The following is an 18,458-nucleotide window of genomic DNA, read 5'->3' as shown; positions in this document are numbered from 1 at the left end:
TTTATATATTTAAGACCTCTTTTTTTTTTTTTTTTTTCATCATAAGTTGAAAGGAGGAAAAAAGTTTTTTCTCCTCTCCGTAGGAGTGCTCCTTCTCGCTATGGGTGAGACTTTCTTACACTACTTCGGTGGGCGTGGTGGTCATGGATTCTAATTTCCTTGATAAGCTTAGTAAGATATCACTCACCGAGGATGAGGAACTAGATATTGCTGTGCAGATTACCCATCATAAAGAAATCCTTGAGGAATGCTCCCTTAGCATGCTTGGACGATTTCTGAGTGATAAACCGATTAATCTTAGGGCGGCAGAGAACCTGCTGTGCTTAGTGTGGCAACTGGGGAACGATCTTCAGATTGTGGAGGTGGATGAAGGGCTACTTCAATTCAAGTTTTCTTTAGAGACCCAACTGAAGTGGGTCGTTGATAACGGACCTTAGTGCTTTGATAATCATCTCTTAGTACTTTAGCGATGGGAGAAAGGATTATCGGTGATAAATGTCTCTTTCCCTAGTATACAACTATAGGTTCAGGTGTGGGGTTTGCCCTTCGATCTAATGAACGACGAGGCAGGGAAGGAGATTGGAAGCGGGTTGGGTGAGGTTTGGACGTGGATGTTAAGGCCATAAACTTTGAACGGGCATGCTTTCTCTGAGTTAGGATTGACATTCCACTGGACAAACCTCTGAGGCAGCGGGCTCCAGTTGTTAGTCCTGAGGGTGATAGGACATGGGTCGCCTTCAAGTATGAGCAGATAGTAGGACTGTGCTTCTCATGTGGATGACCCGGGCATGAGTTGAAGGGTTGTCCTTATTGACGATCGTCACAAAACCCAATGGATAGCAAGTATACTCTATACGTAAACTGGATGAAGGCTAGTGGTTGACGAAGCATGGAGGTACCACAAGTCCATGAACGTAACACACTGCAACAGCAGCACGAGGGTGGTGATGGCACACATAGTAGGGCTTCGTCTCCCTCTGAACATACTAAGTTGCTGACTAGGACTGAGACCACAAGCTGAGCATGTGCAGCGGAATCCTTGGAGGGGAATAATTGCATGAACCCAAATATAGGGGGTGGGGATCCTAGTGGGCCCAAGCCACAATTAATAGGCACTGATTTGTCATAGTTTAATGCTCCAGAGAGTAATGAAGAGGAAATAAACAATATCTGTGTGATCAAACCCGTGACTTTAGACCAATGCCATTTTGGGATAGTTGACAAACACAAACTCATAGGTGGGGAGCATGTTATTGGTGATGATAGTGAGACATGCAAAGTAAACCATGTGAGCAAGAAAACTCACTCCCAACATGTGCAACCTAGGTGGAAGCGAATAGAACTTATATAGGAAAATGATGGGATGAACTGTAAGGATGGGATGTTTGATAAAGTGGGAGACAAGAGATTGCATGAAAGTGTTTCAGTGGAGCTTGAACTCAATGTTACTAAGGATGGAAAACATATCAAAACTGGGGTGGACCTTACTTATATGGAAGCATCAATGATGGAGGCTGCAATGTAGCCCCCGCCGAGCACAATGATCATCATTAGCTGCAACTATCGGGGGATTGGGAACCAACGTGCAGTGGGTGTACTCACTAAGTTAGTGAGAAAAAAAGGATCCACCATTTTGTTTCTTATGGAGATAAAGCGGTCTATAGCAGAGATGCGAAAACTATGTTTTTACTTGAACTTCCAATCAGCGCTGGCTAGTCCAAGTGACAGATGTAGTGGAGGGTTGGGTATGTTTTGGAAGTTAACATGCAACCTGCACATTTAGACCTTCTCGCCAAACCATATTGATGCACATATATTACCTGATAGCCAACAACCATGAGGATTACTGGTTTCTATGGTAGATTGGAGGGACACCGTAAGCATGAGTTGTGGCAACTCCTTAGACACTTACATGCAAGATCCTCACTGCCATGGGTTTGCATTGGTGACTTTAATAAAGTACTTCACTCTTCAGAGAAGCATAGTGGTCTTCCTAAACAACTGTCACCAATGCTAGCATTCAAGGAGTCGCTTCTTTACTGTGAGTTGATGGACCTCAGATTCCATGGTTATCCATTTACTTGGCGGAATGGTCGACCAGGCACAGTATTTGTGGAGATACGTTTGGATAGAGTGTGTGCCAACACAGTTTGGCAGGCTTTGTTTCATACAACTAACATACTCTGATCATGATCTTATACTCATAAACACCCAATATTCTGTCCAGCAGGTTCGGCCATGGCGTAAGCAGCTTCACAGGTTTGAGGAAAGATGGGCGACTCATGAAGGGTGTAAGGAAAAAATTAAGGAAGCATGGTCCCAGCACATGCCTAATGGTAGCCTTATGTTTCGACTGTTTGAGGAGATTAAGTTTTGTCGAATGTAGCTGGTTGCTTGGAGCCGAGAGGTCTTTGGGAACACAGGACACCAGTTGGACGAAAAATAGAAGGTACTAGAGGAGTTGATCAATACAGGCTATGGCAACAACCTGGACCAGATCAACCAAGTGCGAGATGATATTAATGACTTGTTACACCATGAGAAGGTGTTTTGGAGGCAAAGATCAAGAGCCATATGGCTCCCAGCAGGGGATAAAAATACCAAGTTTTTCCACAAATGAGCAAGCCAAAGAAGACGAAAAAAATCATATTGAGGGCTCAATGGATGAAAATGGGAGTTGAAGTTCAGATGAGTAGCAAATAGGTGGTATAGCAGAGAGGTACTTCTAGGGGATTTTCTCCACATCACACCCGACCAATGTAGAGGAAGTTCTAACCTCGATAGATAGTGTAGTAACAGAGGAAATGAACTAGAAGTTGAGTATAACCTTTATGGGAGATGAGGTGAGGAACGCATGCTTTGCGATGCATCCGTCAAAATCACCAGGCCTGGATGGTATGTCACCATTTTTCATTCAGAAATATTGGCACATAGTGGGTGGGAATGTCACCGAAGCATTGCTCTCAGTCCTAAACTCAAGCCACATCCTTAACAAGATGAATTTCACCCACATCCTACTCATCCCAAAGCTTAAGGATCCGCAACATATGGCAGACTATCACCCTATCAGTTTGAGCAATGTGGTGAGCCGTATAGTCTTAAAAGTTTTGGCTAATCGTGTAAAAACTATCCTCCCGAATATCATCTTTGATACACAAAGCGAATTTGTTCTAGATAGACTCATCTCCAATAATACGATGGTTGCATAGATGTTGCATCCGTTGAGAAACAGAATGTTAGGACATATGTGTTTCACATGTTAAGAACATATGTCATGATTTTATGTAATTGGCTTATCCTTTGACAAAACGCACTTTACTTGTATTTGGATAGATTTAGGATGTCTTTAAATACTTCAAGAAACCTTGTTTCAAGATCAAGTATTGAAGTCTTCAAGTCTGTTCAAGAAAACAAGTTCAGAGTGCAAAATCATTAAAACTCGACAGCTAGCTCAACAGCTGCATCTATCGAGCTTAAGGAAGCTGTTCTACATTTGGTGTGCTCGACACCTTATCGACAGCTACTCGACACCTACTATCTGTCGAGGTTTAAGATTTTTAGAATTTCAATATGATTTTCTTGGGATCCGTGAATGTGTCTTTGGGCTTTCTTTTCTCCTAACCCTAGACATATAAAAGGATCAATTTAAGGGCCGTCAAAGTGTTCACAAGTTGCACAACCTTTGAGCAAACTCTGTTCAAGCAAATTGTGACCGGAGACGAAGTTCTTGCCCTAGTTCATCTCTTTCTCTTGAAGAAGTTGCTGTGTATGTGCACTGTAGGGTTTTGTGACCAAGCATCTTCTTGAACTTCATCGTGTGGATGAACTAAAGAACTTTGCAACCAACAACCTTCTTAGTTGGTGATTGAAGTCGCGTATTGGGATTCTCGCAATTAGTTAGTCATGTACTGGGAGTCGTGCATCTGAAAGAGGAACTGTCACTACAGAATAAGTCCAATTTAAAAGGTAAGGGTTCAACTGTAGGTTGGTAAGGTACTTGGATTCCTTTACTTGTAACCGCTTGTTGTGATAATAGTAGAGTTTCGGGAGTGGTGACCAGAAAATCACCCGATGGGGTTTTTGCCGTTAGGTTTTCCCCATTCGTAAACAAATCACCGTGTTACTTATTTTCCGCTGCATATTTAGTTTATTGGTGATTTGTTTGTGCTTCCATGCGTTTGCATGATAAATTGATTAATTAATAACTTGACTAATTAATTAATTAAATTCCATCACAAGGGGTCATTCAGTTTGTGGCCCATCATAGAAGACAAGGCAAAATAGGTCACATGGCTGTGAAGCTTGACATTAGTAAAACTTATGACTGAGTGGAATGGGAATTCCTACATAAGATAATGATAAAACTAGGTTTCACAAAGAGGTGGGTAAACTTGGTTATGTGGTGTGTTTCGACAGCAAACTATATTGTGCTTATTAACAGAGAGCCACGAGGCTTCATCTCTCCAACCCCCGACATAAAATAGGGTGACCCTTTATCGCCATACTTGTTCTTATTTTGTGTTAAAGGCCTATCTGCCTTGATCTGGAAAGCGATAGAGTGACAACAGCTTCATAGGGTGCTGTTTTGCCTTGGGGGGGGGTCAGTATCTCCCACTTGCTCTTCGCTGACAACAGCCTATTGTTTTGTCTAGCTTTCCACTCGAAATGTAGTAACCTTCTCCATGTGCTGAGTACATATGAAAGAGCCTCGGGCCAGGTTATTAAACGGCAGAAAACGACCTTATTTTTCAACCCAAATATGGCCTGGATGGTAAGGGACAATATTCACAGGTTGCTAAATGCCCAAATAGTAATGGAGTTTGAGAAATACTTAGGACTGCCAATGGTGGGAGGAAAAAATAAGGCCAACACGTTTAAGGACCTTCGGGAAAGAATAGCAAAACGAGTCATGGGTTGGAAAGAAAAGCTTATTATGAAAGCAAGGAGAGAGGTTTTGATCAAAACGGTGGCACAAGCAATACCAACATACTCAATGAGCTTGTTCAAGCTTCCAAAAGGCCTATGCAACGATATTAACTTTATCATTGCTAAGTATTGGTGGGGACAGACGAGCAATGAGAGAAAGATACACTGGATAAAGTGGAAATGGTTGTGTGAGCCTATGAAAAAGGGTGGAATGGGCTTTCAGAATATTAATGCTCAGTGGATATTGCATGTCACGTGTGGTTGCCTTGACCGCCATGTTTCCGGCGACATGGGCCAGGACAGACGAAGGTGAGGGAGTTGGTGGATGTAGCTACAAGTCAGTGGGACAAAGCAAAGCTAGCATATTGGTTTGAAAGACATATGTGTGATGACATTCTACGAATACCTTTAAATAACTTGCATGGCAATGATGTACTCGTTTGGAAGGAGAATAAGGCCTAGAGATTTACGGTCAAAATAACGTATGGTGTGGCACAGAGACTGCTCATCTAGGAAGCACTGACACAGCTGGGAGGATGCCACACCGAAGTTTGATGAGGCCCGACGCGACTACCCGCTCGTCGGTGCTACGTCTAAGTGTAGGTTTTTTTTTTTTTTTTTTTTTTTTTTTTTTTAATGGATTTGCACTGACTTGGCTTCAATTCGCGTAGACTCGGCTTTGATTTGTGTATACTTGGCTTCGATTTGCACCGAACCGAGCAGATTTGGCCAGAATTGGGTTGTATCAGCTAAATTAGATCGTATCGGTCGGTGGCCGAAATTGATTGAAACGGCCGAAATCGGCCTTGATTCATGCTGGAATAGCCAAAATCGGCCTTGAATCATGCTGGAATAGCCGAAACCGGCTTTGAATGAGACTCAAACATCCCAAAACTATCCTTCCTCAATTTTATTCCGAATATTTGTTGCTTCTTTTGTGTTTTCTTTGTTGTTTTATGTTTCTTGCCTTTGAAAATATATTTGAAATGAAAAGGATAACATATAGAAAATATATAGAAAATGATGTTGTTTGCATGCTTTCCCAACAGTGAAATATATTTGTTATCATTTGTTGTTTGCATACTTTCCCAAAATAAAAATATATTTTTGCCTTTGAAATATATAGAAAATATAAATAAAAATATTTTTAATAACTTTTTAATTGCCGCACTCCACCACACCCGCACCCTATTTTTTCAAAAATTGACGAGTCCCGCACCCGCACCCGAATCCGAAAACACACCCGTGCTTCATAGCTGCATATCCCTCCAGGTGTAGTGGCGGCGCCACATTCAGTCTAGGGTGTTGCTCTTGAAAAAAAAAAATTATATATAATAATTAAATTTTTTTTTATTTTTTTACCCTTAAAAAAAAAATTAGGAACACCTTTAAGCAAAATTAGGAACACCCTCAAATATATATATATAAATATTTGTTCTACTTTCAAACAAAAAAAAATCCCAAAAAAAAATTTTGAGCTAAGATCTGAAGAAAAAAAAAATTGTAACAGAGCAAGCCAACTAGGGAAAAAAAGCCCAACATCAAAATGAATAGATTACATATAGTAGCAAACCCACGGATTCCAAAAAAAAAAAAAAAAAAAAAAACCCAACAACAAACAAACAAGCAAACCAAAAGCCAATATACACGTCTGATTCATCAAGTAAAGCAAAAACTGAAATAAAAAACCTCATCAACCATGAATGACAACAACCAACGGACGGCGTGAGCTCCAGAGCACATCGATCATCAGTGATCGAGCCTTAAACTCGAGTTCCAGAGCATATTGGGCATCCAAGATCAGAGATCGGTCCGATCAAATCGGAGATTAGTCACGCCTCAACATGATGCCCAACGGCACCACCCCTCTGCTCAGCCTCAAGCCTCCTTGCTCCCTCAACCTCAAGGTATTTCATCTTTTTCTCTCTTTAGTCTCTTACATATACAGGTTAATGGGTATGAGTTTCTCTCTTAGACTCTCTGTCTCTCTCTCTCTTTATCTGAAGATTGAAGGCAATTGAGAGTCTCTCTCTCTCTTTGAGACTTTATCTGATTACTTAGCTTTACTTTATCACTTTATTAATATTTGCCCCTGTTTTTGGGTTTATCCATTGGTGTTGGTGTTGGTGATGGTGAGATACAATTAATTGTTTTTTAGTGTATTGTGATTTGTGATTGTGAATTTATCTGATTGGCTCTTGTGATTGGGGGCCATGGGGCTTGTCTATTGAGTGGGGGGTAGATGGGGCATGGGGCTAGGGTGGGATATTTGAATTGGGAGGAAGTAAATGCATAGGGTGTGTGCTAGTGCAACTAATAAACAATAATTTAATTAACCAATAATTAATTGGGGGAAGCAACTAATAAACAATAATTAATAATTTAATTAATCAATATATTATAAAAGACAAACAAATTAAATTATGTTAGGCTAAACAACAATTAATAATTTTATAATTAATAAGACAACAATATAACAAATTATAGTTTATAAAAGACAAACAAATTAATGAAACAACAAAACAATAATAATTAATAATTTTATTAATGTTTCAAATGAACTTATAGTGTATTATTTATTCTTTTACTAGAATTATGTATTTGCATGTTTTTTATTATTGTTGTTGTCAATATATAAATTTATCTTTTTATTAGATTGTGTAATTTATCTTTTTAAAAGAACACTCTGAGAAAAATTTCTGGAATAACTACTGTCCAGGTGGGGACCACTCTATGGCTGGCACGAATGGATGGGTTTGGAAATCGGTGTGGGGGCTCAACACTCCTCCTAAGGTAAAAAATTTCCTATGGAGGGCTTGTTCTAATATCTTCCCAACCTGCGACAACTTACACAGAAAAAAGTTGCAAATAGAGCCTCTCTGTATGGTGTGCCACCAACATAGAGAAACGGTATGCCATGCTCTTTGGGAATGCCCCTTGGCTCGTAATGTGTGGGGGACTGGTCAGTGGTAAGATTCAGAAAAGCAAGGCCTATGCAACAGATTTTTTCCTTTTGACGCGAAGCATGTTGGAGAGGCTACCAAAAGACGAGATGGAGCGACGGATGACAGCTGCATTGGCAATATGAAGGGCACATAACAAGTTTTGTTTTGAGGAATTCTAGCCTAGACCTGAAACCATCATTCGCGAGGCAATGTCCATTTTGCATGAACACCAAAAGTTAGTGGCAAACCAACGTACACATTAGTTGTTTGAAGGGATGGGTGTAATAATGTTTCTTGTTTTTTTTCTTTGTCCCGGGTGTCAGGCTAGAATGTATAGCCCTGAAGCACTTCATTACCCTTACACCTTTGTACATTTATCTCATTATTTTAATACAAATTTTACCTTTTCAGTCCAAAAAATCAAGTTGAAAGAACGAACCTTCGAGGTTAAGGGATATAGCTTGTCAAGAAAAAAAGAAAAAGGGCTAAGGAAATTGTACCGTCTTTAACTTTTCATGGTCAAAAGTGTGTCATGCAGACTGCTTTCTTCTATTTCGTTTTGCTTTTTTCTAAAAGCACCCGCCCATGTTTTAAGTATTTAGGGCCTTCAACCTTTCAGTTCTAAAGTACGTCATTGTCTACTTTCATCTACTTTAGTTTCGATTAACAAAAGTCTTTGGGCTTCTGTTCCCGGCGACAATGTCCGACCATGGAGAGGGTCCGGCGATAGGGATCGATCTAGGAACGACGTACTCGTGCGTGGCAGTGTGGCAAAATGAAAGAGTAGAGATAATAGTTAATGATCAGGGTAACAGGACCACTCCCTCCTATGTTGCTTTCACTCCGATAGAGCGCTTGGTAGGTGATGCCGCCAAGATCCAGGTCGCCAGGAACCCCACCGACTCCATCTTCGGTAATCTTCAAAGGTTTTTTTTTTTTTTTTTTTTTTTTTTTTTTTTTTTAATTATTATTATTATTTTTTTTTAAGCACTTTGTGTTATGCTCCCCCATTAATAATAATAAGGTTATTCGTGAAAATAACTTTGATCACATATATTGTTAGCTCATCGCATGAAAATAATAATTCCACATATAACATTAAAAAAAATTCCACATATAAAAATTCAAAAGTTATATGTGAAATTATTATTTAGATAAAGTTATATGTGGACCCAATCACAATTTAGATAAAGTTATATTTGGAATTTTGATCCCTTAGAATAAATTGAGAAAATAAATCAATCTAAAAGTTTTAAGAGTATAATTGTATATATATATATATATATATATATTTTATTCTTGTTAGTAAGAAATTTATATATCAGAGATCAAAATTAAAAAAATAAGAGATTTATCTAAATATACATAATTCAGAATGTGAACAGTACAAAATGAAAACTGAAAACTGAACAGTACAAATTTAGTAAGAGATTTAGGGCCCATTTGATACGTTTGTTTAAACAACAGTTTTCAATTTTTTTAGAAATACATGTGGGTGAAAAAGTGTGTAAAAATACGTGTAATGTTGTTTAAAAATTGAAAACATGTATTTAAAATGGTATACCAAATAGGACCTTATATTTTTGGATACCGTTTATTTTGTTGAAAACTGAAAACTTATTACTGAAAGTACTGTAGCAAAATAATTTATAAGCTAGCTAATTTTTTGGATTGAATGTATTGTAGCTTCAGCTAAATAGTAACGTAAACAGTACAAAATAATTTATATGCATTTTTCATTTTTTGTAGGGTTCATGAACAGTAACGTGGGACTCAGGTAATTTTTAGCCAAATGCACAAAACGCTATCCAAACACTCACCTAATTTGACTTGTTAGAATAAATTAAGAAAACAAATCAATCTAAAAGTTTTAAGAGTATAACTACAAATTTTTTTTTTTTTAAATTTTATTCTTCTAAGTGTTTAAAATTTGGGTTTATGTTTTATAACCAGAGTTCAAAACATTGGAGAGAGAGAGAGAGAGAGAGAGAGAGAGAGAGGATGCTTCAGCCTTTAGGGATTTAGTTTAGTATAAGAGCATTAAGTTTTTAAAAAATATATAAATTTATGTAATTATGGTAATTGAATTTCCATGAGAAAAGATAAAAAGAAATGTTAAATTACTACAAATTTTACTACAAAATGATAATAATTTGATATGGTAAGAATGTGATTAGTGTCACTTGAAAAAGTAATAAATAATTATATAAATTGATTTTTTTGTGAAGGAAGATTTCCCCCCCCCCCCCCCTTTTTTTAATGTTGGTATCATTGGCTGTTTTTCAGGAGTGGGAGTTGTTTATTTTCTATTTCTAACCGTGTTAGGGAGGCAAACTACTTAAGTGCAGAAGCAATTGAATGAGTGGCAATTGGCCCCTCTCACCCCTGGCTCCACCTGGTCTCATTCTAATATATTAATTTATTTTTTTATAGTTAGAAATAATATCAAGCTATATTAGTTTAAATTAATTAAAATTCTCCATTTTTTTATAAGTAAACAAATGGTACAACAAATTTCGATTAAATTAGGTTTGATCTTTTAAAAAAATTATCTAATTAAATTTTATTTATTAGTACTTATTGAATTAATATGTATCATATATAAATAAACTTTCCCCTGGAGCATAGAGATAACTAGTACCCCAATACTAAACAAATTCTAATTTTAGGTTTAATAATTTCTAATTAAATTATGAAAGATCCTTTCCACAAATTCTCTAATTTAACTTGTTATTTATTAATAGTATTTTTTTATTATTGAATATTAATAGTACTTATTAATTGAATGTCTCATATATAAATTCTATTTATCAAACTTTTCCATGCATTAATTGATCAGATTAGTGAATAATTTAAAGCAAAAATGGAACTTATTTTCCAGACGTTTCTAGTTATTCCTTTTACAAAATTAGTTTGCACTCAAATATTAGCCAAAAGATGCAGGGGTTATTCAACTTAATCATTGTAATATGTTTGGATGAGCTTATTATTATTTGCCTTTTATTTTATTTGAAATTAAATTACATAAAAATATATCTATACTTCTGTTTTTTAATAAAAATATAACTTTACTTTTTCTTCGAATGATAAATATATTACTATACTTTACCTAATTAAATAAGTTAAAAAAAAAAATTAAAAATTAAAAATTAAAAATTAAAAAAAACCCAGGAAAAAAAATGAACTTACCTGAATATCACAATGTTTTATAGCACTCATATTCACCATTTTATAGGCGACAATCTCATTCAAATTCTACCACACATGGTGTTAAAAACTAACAATTACGGACAGTTTTGGGTTTATTAATTGTAGTGAATATGAGCTTAATTAAAGTTCTCTGTTACAAATTTCAGACATATAGTAACGATTTAAATTAAAAAATTTCTAGGTCATCAGCAAGTATGTTTTCTAATTATACTTAAATATATATATGGACAAGAAATGAATAATTTATTTCTGCTCCTTATTCTTTATTGTTGTCAAATCATTTTTTAATTCCTTAAAATGGTATTGTCATGTAGATGCGAAGCGATTGATTGGTAGGAGATTCAGCGATCCTTTAGTTCAGGAAGATATCAAGCTTTGGCCTTTCAAGGTCATTTGTGGTCTTGATGACAAACCTATGATCGTTGTCAACTATAAGGGCGAAGAGAAGAAATTTTCTGCGGAGGAAATCTCATCTATGGTCCTTAGAATGATGCGTGAGATTGCCGAAGCCTACCTGGGCACAACTGTGAAGAATGCGGTTGTTACTGTCCCCGCCTACTTCAATGACTCCCAGCGTAAGGCTACAAAGGATGCTGGAGGCATTGCTGGCCTGAATGTCCTGCGTATAATCAATGAACCAACTGCTGCAGCCATTGCTTATGGTCTAGACAAGATTGCAGATAGTAATGGCAAGAGAAATGTGTTGATTTTTGATTTGGGTGGTGGTACTGCAGATGTCTCACTACTTACCATTGAAAAGGGTGTCTTCCAAGTGAAGGCCGTTGCTGGAGACACTCACCTTGGAGGTGAGGACTTTGATAACCGAGTAGTAAAGCACTTTGTTGAGATATTTAAGAGGCAACACAAGGTGGACATTAGTGGGAATTCCCGAGCTCTTAGGAGGTTGAGAACTGCATGTGAGAAGGCAAAGAGGATTCTTTCTTCTGCAATTGATACTACCGTTGAAGTCGATGCTTTGTGTAATGGTATTGATTTCTTTTCAACTATTACCCGTGCCAAATTTGCAGAACTCAATATGGATTTATTCATGAAGTGCATCGCTATTGTGGAGAAGTGCTTGACTGATGCTAATATGGATAAGAGCTGCGTCCATGCTGTTGTTCTTTCGGGTGGTTCTTCCCGAATTCCAAAGGTGCAGCAGTTGTTGCAAGACTTCTTCGATGGGAAGGAGCTTTGCAAGAGTCTTCATCCGGATGAGGCTGTTGCTTATGGAGCAGCTGTTCAAGCTGCGATCTTGACCAATATGAGAAATGAGAAACTGCAAGACATCGTGCTCTTAGATGTCACCCCTCTTTCCCTTGGTGTAAAAGCTAATGGAATGGATATGAATATTATGATTCCAAGGAATACCGCCATTCCTACTGAGAAGAAGAGGTACTACACCACTAGCGCTGACAACCAAACTTCTGTATTGATCTCTGTTTACGAGGGTGAAAGAGCAAGAACTTGTGATAACAACTTGTTGGGACGATTTAAGCTTCCTAATATTCCTCCAGCACCCAAGGGTGTTGTTAAAATAAACGTTTGTTTTAATATTGACACTAATGGTATCTTGAATGTTTCTGCTAAGGAGATGACCACTGGTGTAATGAGGAATATCACCATCACTAATGATGAGTCAAGACTGTCCAGCGAAGAGATTAACAGGATGGTCCAGGATGCAGAGATATACAGGGCCGAAGATGATGAACACAGGAAGAAGGTCAAGGCTAAGGAAGCTTTGGAGAACTATACCTACAACATGAGGAATACTATCAATGATGAGAAGATTGGTGCCAAGCTTTCCCGTAGAGGTAAGAAAAAAATTAAAGATGCTATTCAACAGGTGATTGAGTGGTTAGATGGCCTCCAGCTCGTGGAATCAGAAGAGTATGCGGACAAGCTGGAAACGCTCAAGAGCATCTGCAATCCCATCATGGAGAGAATTTATAGATTAAATTGAGCAGAATCTCTCAACGGTGCAGCATATGTAAGGGTGCAAACCATGTTACTAGTGTGACTATTTCGACTTTGTTTGTCCAAACCTTTAACTCAATTATTTTCTTGCTAGTTATTAGTAATTTGTCCTTGGTTTGAAATTTATTACTTAATTTATGGTTTGTCATTTTTATGTCCACTGATAAGGTTGAGCCTCAACCTGTCTAGCTTGGATGTGGATTTATCCTCGTAAAAGCCACAGTTTGTTTGGATTTTAGAGTCTTAGATTAGATTAAGAAGCCATGTGAATTGATAAAGGGTTAGCTCTGACTCTGTTCATGGAGAGGATAAATTGCCCCTGTTACGTAGCCTTTGTGAAATGTATCATGGCCCTGAATTTACATTGAGAAAAAAAAAAAAAAAAAAAATCTGATTTAAAGATATGGAAATTTTGGCAAATTCCTTAAGACAAATTCTTTGAGACAAATTAAGGGCGGTAGTTCAATGTAAGTTAGTTAGGGTTTAAATAGTGTAAAAGTCTTTTACAATTATTTTGTTGTTGTTGTTGAAGAAATTGAAGACAAGCAAGCTCCCTCAAGTAAGTTCTAGATTGCTTGACTGCTCAAACGATCATTATTCAAGAAACAGAAATTTCATATTGTTGGGGATATTACACAAAGTAATGATGGAAGAACAATGTCAACACAAAAGACAAACATAAATAGATAATTTGGAGGCACATTATCATTTGCCTTAGAAAATATTTGCCCCCATATTATTATTGCTAAAGAGTTATCACAAACTTGTCTTCAGGATACATCCAAGTTGTTGGGTTCTACAAATAGCAATTCTAGAAAATGACCAAAGGATTTCTTGTATTTCTTTGTAACTTACTATTTTGTGTTTCTTTTTAAGTGAACATAAACCTCTGTTTATACCCATAGCGATATATTTCACCAAAAGACACATATGGAGAGTTAAAATGTTTCATAAAACTGTTCACAATACATAAAACATTTTCAAACATTCAAAACAGTTATCGAAAATTCTGCAGAAAATTTAGTTTTACGAGTCTCGATCGATTGAGCATTCCTTTCGATCAATCGAACAAGAATCGAGCATCAATCGAACCAGGCCGAGACTGTAGAGCAATTTTATTCATCAATTTGATTGATTGAGGAAAGATTTCGACCTATCGAAAATACTGAATTTTGAATTTCACTTAGAAAATTCCAGAACATGAATTTTCACTTTATAAACTTTATGAAACAATATTCTCATAACTCAAATATCATTATTACAACCTATTCATATATATACCTAACAAAAGTGAATATCCAACCAAACGTGGATTTGTTATCACTCACAGTAGTAATCCAACTAGCATCTAAATAAGCTTCCAACATAACTGGAATTTCGGAATAAAAGAGTCCCAAACTAATGGTTTTTTTTAAAAAAAATAACTAAGAACTCTACCAATTGCTTTCCAATTGTTAGGGTACATTTTTTTTACGCCTGGTTTTATTTAAGCACTACCTATTTATTTTCAAATACCACTAATAAGTCATTGGACTTTCACAAATAATTTTTGCCCTATTATTATATTAACCACATATATTTCATTTTTTATTATCTAAATTGAGTCATGATATAAACTATCACAAAAAGTCCAAAAAACTCATATTTTTTCTAATTTTATTATCATTATTTAGTTTAGCCCAAAATCGGCCCTACAAGCCCAATACACACATCTCATTTTATTTAAAGTCCAAGAATACTTATGCTTGACAATATTTGAAAAGCCCATGATTCCAGTCCATGGCAAAACAATTTTATCAATGGAATTCAAATCCATAATCAAATCTCATGGTTTAAACCCACGGTAATTTTATCAATGGAATTCAAATCCATGATCAAAGCCCATGATTTAAACCCGTGGCAATTTATTTATCAAAAATCCAATTCTCACAGGCAATATAAAAAAAGTCTAATTCTCATTGGCAACATTAAAAGCCAAGTTCTCACTGGCAATATTTAAACCCCAATTCTCATTGACAACATCAAAAGCCCAATTCTTATTGGCAACATCAAAAACGCAATTCTAATTGGTAATATCAAAGCCCAATTCTCATTGACAATATTAAAAACCCAACTCACATTGACAATATCAAAATCCAATTTACGTTGACACTATTAAAAGCCCAAGCTAATTACTTGAAACTATTTTATCAAAAGCCCAAGGTTATTAATACTTGGCAAAATATAATATCATAAGTATTTTGCTTAAAAGCCCCATGATGAAAGATGTTTTTAAGTTCTTAAACATTACTATATATTATAAGCCCATGGAATCTATGACAATTATTTATTCTCAAAACCCATGGTAATTATCTTATAAAAGCCCATGGAAAGTTATGATTCTTTATCTTAAAATCATGACATTTATTTATTTCATAACATATTATAAAACCTTGGAATTTATATAATAAGAACCCATGGTCACTATTTATCTTATATCACAACATTCATAATGTTTATTTCCAAAACCCATGGTAATTATTTATCCTACAAGCCCAATATCATTATCTATAGAAAACCCATGAGAATATCACATTATTCCATTATAGTGGTTGTTATCATATTTTATTGGAAACCCATGGATATTTCCTTTACTAAAACCCTTGGTAAATATTATTCACAAGAAACATTGGAGGTTACTATTTAAAAGCCCCAAAGAAAATACCATTTACAAAATAATCCATGGCAAAAATTATGAGAAATTATTCAAATTTTTATTAAGACCCAAAAACCTATCATAAATATTTATTAAAGCTCATGAATACATTTCATTTTAACTAACACAAGCCCATGTGGAATAAAAATCCATGGCAATATATAGTAGTTTTGTCCATTAAGTAGGGCTCACAATGAGAAAGCAAAAGGATAGGCCCAAGTGGAGAGAACCACCAAGTCAAAGGCTCACCAAAGTACTCAGCCCTCCAAGCCCAACATGAAGTCTCAACCAAAACAGCTCATGTATACAAACTGACCAAGCTGGAGAACTCCATTTAGTTTTACCTTCCACTGGAGATCACCTCAAAAAGCAACCCCAAACCAAATTAGGAGTTGACCACTTGTCCCATCAGCCTCTCTGCCACTGCCATTTCTGATGTGAACAGCACTAAGGGGCTGGACTGACACCAAAAAGCTGAGATGCAATAAATGCCATTCTTCCTTCCTACATTTCAATTACTACTAGAGGAAGCCATGACCAACTCATCCAAACTTCAACAAACTAGTTTCTTTAGTACTAAAAATGTCTAAAACTAATTCATGAACCAAACCCATGAATTCCTAAAAGTGGAAATAGAGGGAAATGTGATTTGGAGGGCATAAAAAATCTCCAATAGATCTCCCTAAAGTAGGCTAAAAGCTTGACACCTAGCTTGGGGTGATAGCTCCTACTCCTTAAACCTCAAATCTTAGTTGCAGCACCAAGATTCTACCATAATACCTGCCTTAATCCCATTGGTTGAAGCCAACCTTAGAAATCTTAGCATTTAATGCAAGATTACCCAAATATTCACCCATGTATGACTTTGCCCAAAGAAGTAAGGCAGCCCAAAAGCAAATCACACCATTTTTGAAATCCTAGGTTAGATACTTTGAATTTCAACTCCATCTGACATTACCCAAAGGAGACAAGCACTCAAAAAGAAGTTCATACCATTTTTGGCCAAATCTCATGATGGATATTCTGAAAATTCTCTTGCTAATCAGACCTAACGTTTTTCACTTTTGCTAATTGCTCCCTAAGCTTCTCTACTCGCCAAGGGGGATGAAATTGTCTCAAAGTCTCCATCAATCTTGCTATTTTCAACTCTTGATTCAGAAATAAGTTCCTTTTTTAGTTCATAAATAACCATACCCATCAACTCACGAATATTGCTTCCCTTTTTTTAACAAAACCCACCACCATAAAGGTCTCATGATTAGTTAAAATCAGTCTCTCTCCACCATGGCAAAAAATAACCAAGTTCCTTTACCATTTTATTCCCACATCACCATATACTCCCCCCCCCCCCCCCCTCCCCCGCCCCCCACTCATATAATAGTAGTTTCTATCATTTACCATACATCCTTCCACATATTCCAACATGGGCATAAGAATCTTGGTTAAATATTTGCTACACTAAGCTAGGGGTCTTTCTCTCCCTTCATTCCATCCTATTTTTTTCCTCTTTTACTTGTAATTATAAGCCTTTAATCCTTTTTTTTATTGCTATTATAATGAAGTGATAGGCCAAAAACGAATCGACCCTTTGTGATAAATTAACCAATTAATTTAGCCAAGTGAATTAATTAAGTTAATTAACATGCAAACGTGTGGTAGCACAAACAAATCACCAATTAACCTAAATATGCAATGGAAAATAAAATAACACAATGATTTGTTTACAAATTGGGAAAACCAACACGGCAAAAACCCCACCAAGTGATTTTAAGGTCACCACTCCTGAAATTCCACTATTATCACAAGCGGTTACAAGTAAAAGAATCTCAATACCTTATACCAGCCTAGTTGAACATTTATCCCAATACCCAATTAGACTTGTTCTGTAGTGATAATTTCTTCTTTCGATGCACGGCTCCCAATACATGACTAACCAATTGCACGGATCCCAGTAGCGACTTCAAGCACCAACTTGAGAAGGTTGTTGGCTGTAAAGTTCTTCAGTTCATCCCAACAATAAAGATCAAGAAGATGCTTGGTCACAAAATCCTATGGTGCACAAACACAGCAACTTCTTCAAGAATGATGAACTAGGGCAAATTCTGTCTCCGGTCACAATTTGTTTGAACAAACTTTGCTCAACACTTATGTAACTTGTGAACTCTTTGACAGCCCTTAAAATAATCATTTTATATGTCTAGGGTTGTGAGAAAAGAAAGCCCAAACACATAAAACCGGATTGGAGTCAAAACAGAACTGGAATTCTGTTTTTCATAAAGCTCGACAGATACCTGTCTACCGAAATGCTGTTGAGCAACTATCGAACCACGGGACTGGAACAGCTTCTTAAGCTCGATAGATAGCTAGCTGTCGAGCTAACTGTCGAGCTTTAATGACAGACACTTCTTCAGCTTGTTTCTTGGACAGACTTACATGTCTTCAACACCTGATCTTGAAACACAGTTTCTTGAAGTATTAAACACATTCTAGATCTACACAAATACAAGTAAAGTGTGTTTTGTCAAAAGATTAGCCAATTACAAAAAATAGTAGCATATGTTCCTAACAAGTGAATCACATATGTCCTAACATAAAGGTCATAATTTTTTGGATACTATAGGAGTTTTCCCTTATGTTGACTTAATAATAATGAGGAAAATATATGATTCTTATTATGTAAACACATTTATTAATTAATCAGAAGT

General features: G+C 36.4%; 1 protein-coding gene across 1 annotated transcript; it reads left to right on the top strand.

Moving 5' to 3' along the window:
- Positions 1–8,518: 8,518 nt before the first annotated feature.
- On the top strand, positions 8,519–13,374 carry LOC115957507 (heat shock cognate 70 kDa protein-like). The gene is made up of 2 exons (XM_031075765.1): positions 8,519–8,784; positions 11,396–13,374. The coding sequence occupies exons 1-2, from the start codon at positions 8,571–8,573 to the stop codon at positions 13,042–13,044; spliced, it is 1,863 nt and encodes a 620-aa protein (XP_030931625.1). The 5' UTR covers positions 8,519–8,570; the 3' UTR covers positions 13,045–13,374.
- Positions 13,375–18,458: the final 5,084 nt, after the last annotated feature.

This window comes from Quercus lobata, chromosome 8 (genome assembly GCF_001633185.2).
Source record: "Quercus lobata isolate SW786 chromosome 8, ValleyOak3.0 Primary Assembly, whole genome shotgun sequence".
NCBI classification, from domain to species: Eukaryota; Viridiplantae; Streptophyta; class Magnoliopsida; order Fagales; family Fagaceae; genus Quercus; species Quercus lobata.
This window is presented reverse-complemented; position numbering and strand designations above follow the sequence as displayed.